Consider the following 9,364-nt stretch of genomic DNA (forward strand, 5'->3'; position numbering starts at 1 on the left):
TAATCAAAGATAATAAATGTCGAAAAGTTAAACACTATATGAATTAAAAAGTAAACTTTGCGAGTACCAACATCAAGATATACAAAATTCAGTTAAAGTTGTCACGCATGTTATATCCACTTATTCTACATCTACTTACATATAATAAAAAAAACACAACAATAATAATAATATATACACTAAGTATGTACATATATGTGTAAATAAGAATCTATACAGTGCAATACCTAACTATATTATTATAAATGTATGTGTGTATATGAATATGTTTTAATAGAGTTGTGTAGAATTAGTATAGAGAAAAAGAGAAAGATAATAATAAAAAAAAAAAAACATAGATAAAAAGAGATGAAGATAGTCCCCACTAGGGGTTGAATTGTAATAGTATTGGTGACAGTTGGTGTTGCTGGTTGTTGCTGCTGCTGCTGCTGCTGCTGCCTGCTACCTCCAGAGTTCCAGACGTTCCAGACCTTCCAGACCTAGACTCTCAGTCGCTCCTGCTTCAGTCGATTCAAGTCGATTAGTGTAGTAGTATAAAAATGGATGCTTTTAAATTTACGGTGATATGATCATCATCGTCTTCTGCTTCATATTCTTCTTCTTCCACTTTCCAATGATTTAATTTAACAGTTAAAATGACCAAAGAAATAATAATAATTATTAAAAAATCAGTAGATTACTGAAATTAAAGAAGAAGAAGAAGAAGAAGAAGAAAAAAAAAGTGTGTTGTTATTGAATATAAATAAGTGGATAATTATAAGTAAATAATTGTTAGTGAATAATACAATGTGTATCAGTTATGAAAAGAACATCAGCTATCAGTGAATTGTTAAATCTTATCAACTACAATGGTGGATAACAATTGTATTATCGAAGGAAATGTCAAATTTCGTGATGGCAAAAAAGTTTGTTTTTTTTTTCTTTTCTTTTATAATAATAATAATAATAATAGTAGTAGATAGATTGATTGATTGATGTTTATATGATTTTATGACATAAATGACATTTTTATTTTCTTACTTAATGATTACACTTGATATAATAATTATCAACATGATAATTGGATATCGTTTTATCCAAAAGTTTCTCCTCTGTAATAATAGTAATAATAAAAATCAAAATAACAGAAACATTATTATTGATGATGATAATAATAATAATAATAATAAAATGATAATGAAAAGTAAAGCCGGCTGCGACGCCATAGCAGTTCGCGCGGGCAGATGCGCGATTACACTCTCTTTCTTCTGATTTCATTCACACTCTTTTTTATTTTTTCCGCATTGCCCTGATCCTGTACATAACGTTATACATTATATGTTATATATTATATATGTTGGTTGGGTCATTCTATATTGGCTTCTGACTTTTTCATTCTCAATCCTACTTTCTTTCTTTTATTCTTATTTTATTTTTATAATATTACATGTTAGTTTTTATTTTTTTATTATTGTCCATTGAAATGTTAAAGATTTATTATATGTTTAGAAGAATATAAAAAGACCTTCAAGCTTCAAGTACACACGCTCCCGTTTCTCTATTTCCTATATATTTATATATACATATATAAAAGTATATAAATGTGTGTATATGTATATATGTAACCCTGTGTAGGGTGTTACGGACAATTTGGAGCGTGTTCGAAATATCGATTTCTTTTTTAATTGCTTTTCTTGTTAAACCTACTGTTTCAAATATTATTTAAAACCAAATTCACTGTATTTTTTATTTTATTTAACCAGTCATATTCTTTATTATTGTTATCATTATTATGACTTATTTTTATTTTTTAATTTTTTAAAAAAATATAATTAAAATTCATTATTATAATATTTTAATATTTGGGAACACTAATATTTTTGCTCCAAAAAAATTCCTTGTCATAAAATTCATCTTAGTCTAAATAATTCACACCCATGAATATATTACGTTTATAAATAATGCTTTACTAAAGAAGAAAAGTACAATAACAAATAAAAAGTAGAAAAAAAAAAAAAACAAAGTTATTGAACGTAACTAGAGTATAAACTATCTGATAATTTTATTCATACTTGATAATATTTAATAAAATAATGATACAAATAAATTTTATTTTCTTATTATTTTCAGTGGAAATCGCGATGGTGTGTTATGCGGAAATTATCTCCAGTGGCAGGTAAATAATAAAATAAATAAAACAACACCCAAGATCGAGTGCAGCTGAAATTAATTTTTATTTTATTTTTAACTCTTTTTATTTTATTTAAATAAAGTGAAAGCATAAAAGTATAAAACCATAAAACACATGAGTTGTTAATAAATCATAGTACTAGTTAAAAAAGCTGTCACTTTCATTGAGTGAGTAGTGTTTGAGTTTGAGAGAGTAGGGTAACTGACTAACTATAGTTATAACTCCCAGTTTAATATTATTATTATTATTTATAATAATATATGATGTAGATTGTATGGGATTACTCGTCGCCTCATTTAGAACCCACTAAAAACTATCTCCGACAAATGTATGTGTATTTATATGGAAAGGAAAAGGGAATTCTTGTGGTAGTACTGCTACTGCTGCTACTGATGCTACTGTTAGTGACTAAATAGATATGTTGAGGGGCTGGAGGGTAACGAGGGTGAGGATTTAACAAATGTCTATTTTAAAGCTAAAAAAACCTTAAACTTGACTGTCGACCACGCGCGAACTAAACTAAATTCCTTATCCCCATGGGTTATTATCATTGGCGTGCGACAAAATCCTAAAATCTCTTTTTAAACTTAGTAACACATCTGCTTCTCTTATGTATTTTTTTTTTTTTTTTTATTATTCATCTACACAATCACCTAGATAGATACCAAATAAATATCATACCATATTATATTAATAGATAAAAATCTAAATTATAAAAATTGAAAAAATTATCATTATATGTATTGTTTGTTTAGATTGTTTACACCTACAACTTTATGGAGACAGTAAAGACAGATATAAGCAAGGACAAACAAAAGCCTCACTGAGTTTACAGCATTTTTTAGGAATAGAGAGTGGATTTACACTTGATAAAGAATCTAATACAATAGCGATTATTTGTCAAGACTTGATAGTTGTACTTGCCTTTGATACGAGAGAACGTTTAATTCAATGGCAAGTAAAAATTTCAAATAATTTGGGTGAAGGTATGTATCATTTAATTTTTTAAATATTTATAGATATTTTAATTAAGTAGTCATATGGTATCGATAAGATATAATATGATAATAAATTTGGCCATATGGCTACTTTAGATAATTTTATGTTTGATAATTAATAATTATTTATCTTTTATATTTTGGGAGGTAACTATATTTATTATATTAAAATGATTAATATATTTTAGATCAACAATTTTTAATAATAATATCATCGGCACCCTCAAAAGCAAAAGTATCAAATGGACCGGCCCATTTACACATTCAAGATCGACGATTTTGTTTAACAGTCGGTGTCCCGCCACGGTTGATTGGCGTCTGGGAACTTGCTCATTTACGGCGTTACGGTGTTGTCGAGGGACGTTTTTGTTTTGAGGGTGGTTCACGATGCGGCCGTGGTGAAGGTCTACACGTTCTAATAACTGATCAGGGAGAAGATATTGTGCGTACACTCCAACTAGCGGCCGAGGGTAAATTGGCGACACGTAAACGGCCTCTTAATCCACAATTATCATCACAAGACAGCCCGACACGACGTCAATTCATACGGTCAGACACACGTGTCAGTGATTTTTTTCCCTCAAATGTTTCATACACATCATCTGTAACGTATAAAGATCACGAGGGTATTAAAACAGAAACAACATCGCCCTGTTGGTCGTCTACTGAAAGCAGGCATTTTGAATTAGACGCTGTTGATTACAACACCAGCTGTCGTGATACCGTTGGATCAACTCAGGAACTATCAGATCAACAGCAACAACAACAACAACAACATAATACTTATAATTTTACTTCATCTCCTCCTACGACTACTACTACTACTACTACTAATACTACTACTACTACTACTACTACTATTACTACTACTACTAATACTAATACTGCTGCTGCTATTACTACTTCTACTTCAACTATTTCTACTATTAATTATCAGCATCAAAATCAACAACAGAGTAATCAAATTACTGAATGGAGAAGTGGGTCTCTACCGCGACAAAATACTTCTGGTATAGAAAGATGTGCCAGTTGTATCAGTAAATTAGGCGCAATATCAAAAAATTCAGTTATTACTAGTAGTAACAACACTTCAAGTCACACAAATACTATTTGTTCTAGTCCCAGTAGTGGTAATAATATTTTTAATAATTTTACTAATAATAATAATAATAATAATAATATTACCACGTGCCATTCGCAACAGCCACGCGCGTTCGACAGATTATCCTTATCATCTTACAGCAGCTCGAGCCATGACAGTGATTATTCTGGATCACAGAATGCCGACTCGGTCTGTTTATCATCATCATCAAAAAATTCACCCTCTTTACCATCTAAAGATTCAAGCTGCTTGTTACTTAAAAATTCACCAGAAGAACCTCAACTTGCTGATCAAGAACACCAACAACAATCGGAAGAAAATAAAGATAATAAAGATAATGAAGAAGATAAAGATAAATTTGAAAAATTAAGTACATTAACGAGTCCAACGACATTACCACCGCGACCAGCTAAACCGTCCAACAAAAATAAATATAATATAAATAATAAAAATAAAAATAAAAAACCACCTATGCCACTTCCAAATGAACGTTGTACGTGTAAACAAAAATCAACGATAACTAAATCAAGTCCTTACGACAATTACGACATTCCAAAGAGTATTTTAGCTCACCATATGTCATTAGAACCGGCAACAAATCAAGGCGATCAGTATTACGATACACCTAGAAAAATAAAAGAATGTTTGGCATTACCAAAAAATTATCCAAATTATGATACACCTCACTCGGCACCTCAAGCTGTTATGCTTAAACAGTGTGGATGCCCAGCTAAATTATCCTCATTGGCCTCTTCTTCTTCTTCTTCTTCTTCTTCTACTACATCTTCTTCATCATCTTCATCGCGGCTTGGTGGTTGTCCTTGTCATAATGTAATGAGTTGGGCGGGATTTGTTCTCCCTTATTGTCGTCGTGGAGCTGGTATTGAACCAACTGGAGTTGCTGTGCATCCAATTAAATTGTCAGGTCAAGGTAAAATGCCTGTTGTCAATGCCAATGGTGAATTGGCTATTTATCCAACCATTTTAAATAATAAAAAATCTGATGATAGTATCAATAATACTATAACAACTATATCAAATTGTACTACTACTACTACTACTACTACTACTATTACTACTACTACTACTAGTAGTAGTAATATTACTACTGCCAATAATTATGAAAATATTGAGCCAATTGTTGTTATTGATACACAGCCAGAATCAAAACTACGTAATTACGTAAATATCGATTTCACTGAATCGCTCGAGTATTACGAAAATAGCCGTGATTTAATTGCCAAAACAGGAATTTCACAGGAAGAAATGAATGAAATAGCTGAGGATTTAAAACAACAATCTATAGATATTAATAATGATGATGAAATTAAATCACAAGTTATTCAAGACAAAGTATGCAATAAATGTGGACACGTTAAAGATAATAATAGTTCTAGTCTTAATAATTATCTTGTTATGAATCCAGATAATAATAAACCTAAACAATTTAAAAAATCATTTCCCGGTTATTTACCAATGCAACCATCGATATCACCACACAATGCCTGTTCAAAAGAAATTATCTCACGTATTTGTGGTACTAAAAGCTCCAGTAATCCAACTCTATTTGGATCATCATCATCATCATCATTATTATTATTATCATCATCATCATCATCATCATCATCATCCTCACCGTTAGTTGAAATAAATAGAAAACGATCTGATTCAGAATTACGTATTCCTGGTTCAGCAATGTTATCAAGTCCGTATCTGCGTCGACGTTTAATCGATCCTTCAATATCTCATAATCAACAACAACAACAACAACAACAACAACAACAACACAATAATCATCATTATCATCACAACAATCATGGAGAATCTAGTAGTCTAGAAATTTTATGGAGAAAACGATCTTATTCTGCTGAATCACCATCATCTAATTACTTAGAAGATTCTAGTCCAAGTCCAGGATTTTCATCTTCAACAATACACAAATGTCCAAGTGATAGTGGTGAAAAATTGATTATGTTGACTAAAGATCAACCAATTATAGCTTGCTCTGATTTAAAAATAAATAATCGTGATAATGATGACGAGTCAACAATTGTTGGACATAATAATGGACACTCCACTGGATTTTCGTCTATTAAAATACGTCGATCATCATCTGTACCATCTAAAACGGGACACAATCGTGATTCTTCAAGTAGTAATGACTCGGGTGTGTCAACAGGTTCATTAAGTCATCGTAATGGTGAATTTGGTGAATGTGAATTAACAACCACCACCCCTCCAATTAACGGAATAATAAATTTATCTTCGAAAAAAAAAAACAATATTATAACAACTATTTGCAACCGTAAAAGCCCACCACCAGTCACTATATGTTATCACGGAAGTTTACCGAGAAAATCAAAATCCAGTGATCCATTGAGAGAACTATCTTTTCAATTTCAAAAAATAAAAATACCAACAAAATCTTGTTCCGCAGAGGGTGATATACCTAAACAAAATAGTAATAATAATACCAATAATAAAGGATACTCAAGTCCTGGTGAAAATTCTGGTACTCCTTATATTGACTCAAGAAGTACCAGTAGTGGTACTTCAGATATGTCTGATTATATTGAAACATTGTCACTTTCATCTCATTCATCGTCTGATACACCAGACAGTCTCAGGTATTATTATTGATTATTTATTTTACTATTATATGTTTGTACAATTTTTTATTTTTTTATGTTTGGATTTTTAGGGGAAGAGCTGTGGCAACAACTTTACGACCACGAAGTGGCAAAGAGTATTACAAAATAGACAGAAGTATTTTAGCAGAACAGAGTCGTAATTTATCAACATCAGGATCTAGTTATGCAAACATAACACCAGTTTTAGAGAAAAGCGAATCACCATCGCCAGGCTACATAAGCAGTTCACCATTTGAACAGCCTCCACCCTCACGAGAGCACTTTATTTTCTCAGAGGTAAATTGTTGATTAAATTAAATTACTGATCGAGTGTCAACTAATTTAATTACTCTCTTTCTTCTTTTCCTTTTTCTCTATTGATTATATTTAAAGTTATTAATTTTATTAGAGTTAGCTAAATAATTTAATTACTTAGTACTTGAATAATTAAATAGTTGTCAATAGTTTATTATTCGTTTACACATACAATTTACCAGTCTGTTAAATGTTTTATCGATAAAATAATAAAAGTTTTACAGACTTTATTGTAGCCTGTAAAATTTTTAAATTGATAAATTATATTTCTGTCATCACATATCGTCATAAAAAGTTTTTTAATTTTAAAATGGAAATGTCCATTTGATTTTCATATTATATTTTTTATTACTCCATGTCATGTCAAATATGTCGAGAGTGGATTATAAAAAAATAGTTGTACACTACTATCAGAGATATATTTATATACTATATGGTTTTTTTTTATATGTTTTCAGGAAGCTTGAAGCATTATTTATTGCGATTAAAAATGACAAATGGAAAAATAAATTTAAAACAAGTGGATGACCTTTACGACTATTTATACTATACGCGGATATCATCTCTGGTGATTACTGGCATATTTTTTTAACCATCTATTGTTCTAAACTTGCTTACAAATATGAGAATGGGGTAATATACATTGTCTACTTTGTCTTACATAAAAATAATAATTATTTACTTTAAGGAAAAATTTTTAAGTAGAAAAAAAAAAAAATCCGCTCGACTAATCCGCTCGCACATAAAAGTCATTATTATTATTAAAACATGACTCTATTTTTCGAGTCTTCCTTACTTAAATATTTCTTTAGAAAAATTAAAAAAAAAAAATCTTGCGTATAGTCAAAATACAGTCAATAATCAAATACTTCCTACAACGACTAATTTATTTAGAAAAAACTTAAAAAAAAAAAAAAAAAAAAATACGCTCAATATTTAAATATGAGTCCTGCCCTATTACTATAGTTAAAACGTTCGTATGTGTTTATATATTTTGACTTAAAAATTTTTACAATCAATTCATTTTTTAATTACTTACTTTGACAGTAGTTTTTATATAAATAAAAATATTAAAAGAAAAAAAAAAAAAACAAAATAAAATACTTAAAAATTTATAAATATTTTCGTCCAAATTTAAATGTCTAAAATCAACGACAAATAAATAGTTGTCCTTTTTTGAAAGGAAAATATTTTTTAAAATTATAGAAACGACTACTCGTTTCAAATTATGAAAGTTTTTTTAAATGAAATTATTATAAATATAATTTCACTCACAGGGTTTACGTACTTAAAAAAAAATTTTTTAGTCCTTATAAAAAAAAAAAAAAAAATAGCCGATTAATAATTAATAAAATTATCAAAAATACTTTTCACCGAAATAACTGAATTTCGTAATTTCAAACAAACGAAAGTAGCAAATTATTGCTAACTGACTATAAATACGTCATCAATTTAATAGCTTCATATAATAATAATAATAATAATAATAATAATCATACACTATTACTACAATGAGCTACGAGCTTTAATCTATAATCTCAATTACCCTAGCGACAAAAAAAAATTTTAGAGTATCGATACTCTTAATATTACTTAATAAAACTATTTGAATAAATAAATAATTTATCTTGAAGCAACGAAAAACTTAATAAATATATTACTGCAATGTATCGAGGCATTAATTCATTCCTATACATATAAATATCAATAATTGTTCTAAAAAGCTATTGCTTGCTCTATTTTATTATTTTATTTATTACGTGTTTTTTTATTTTATTTTATTGATATAATTGTTTTTAATTGTGAAATAACTTATATAGTATATTTTATAAATATTTTATATATTTATTTTTATTTTCTGCTTCCCATTATAGCTTCTGTATTTGCCTAGAGTGAATTGAAATATCAAACGCAATAATAAGTAGAATAAAATTGAATATATATAAATATTAAATAAATAAATAGTTTATAAAATAGGATTTGTATTAAAATTGTGCCGAAGTTTCGTACAAACACCCTATTGTTTGCTCATTATACTATTGTAACTTTTTAAAATAAGTTTATCAATTCTGAATAAGGAAAACTAAAATAAATTTAATTTTTTTTGGCTATACTTGTTGAAAAAGACAATCGACAATAAGTTGGCCTA

The 9,364-nt window shown here is 28.8% G+C and overlaps 1 protein-coding gene across 3 annotated transcripts; it reads left to right on the plus strand.

The window, feature by feature from the left end:
* Nucleotides 1–285: 285 nt before the first annotated feature.
* LOC123272644 (probable serine/threonine-protein kinase DDB_G0282963) lies at nt 286–8,117 on the plus strand. Of its 3 annotated transcripts, none has more exons than XM_044739578.1 (7): nt 286–905; nt 2,110–2,155; nt 2,926–3,156; nt 3,357–6,306; nt 6,349–6,897; nt 6,972–7,197; nt 7,674–8,117. In XM_044739578.1, exons 1-7 carry the CDS (start codon nt 849–851, stop codon nt 7,680–7,682), a joined length of 4,068 nt encoding a protein of 1,355 aa, XP_044595513.1. In that variant the 5' UTR covers nt 286–848; the 3' UTR covers nt 7,683–8,117. The 3 variants fall into 3 exon arrangements, with proteins under 3 accessions (XP_044595513.1, XP_044595512.1, XP_044595511.1); XM_044739577.1 differs by having other exon boundaries at nt 287–905; nt 3,357–5,313; nt 5,347–6,897; XM_044739576.1 differs by having other exon boundaries at nt 287–905; nt 3,357–6,897.
* Nucleotides 8,118–9,364: the final 1,247 nt, after the last annotated feature.

Source organism: Cotesia glomerata, linkage group LG10 (assembly GCF_020080835.1).
Source record: "Cotesia glomerata isolate CgM1 linkage group LG10, MPM_Cglom_v2.3, whole genome shotgun sequence".
NCBI classification, from domain to species: domain Eukaryota; kingdom Metazoa; phylum Arthropoda; class Insecta; order Hymenoptera; family Braconidae; genus Cotesia; species Cotesia glomerata.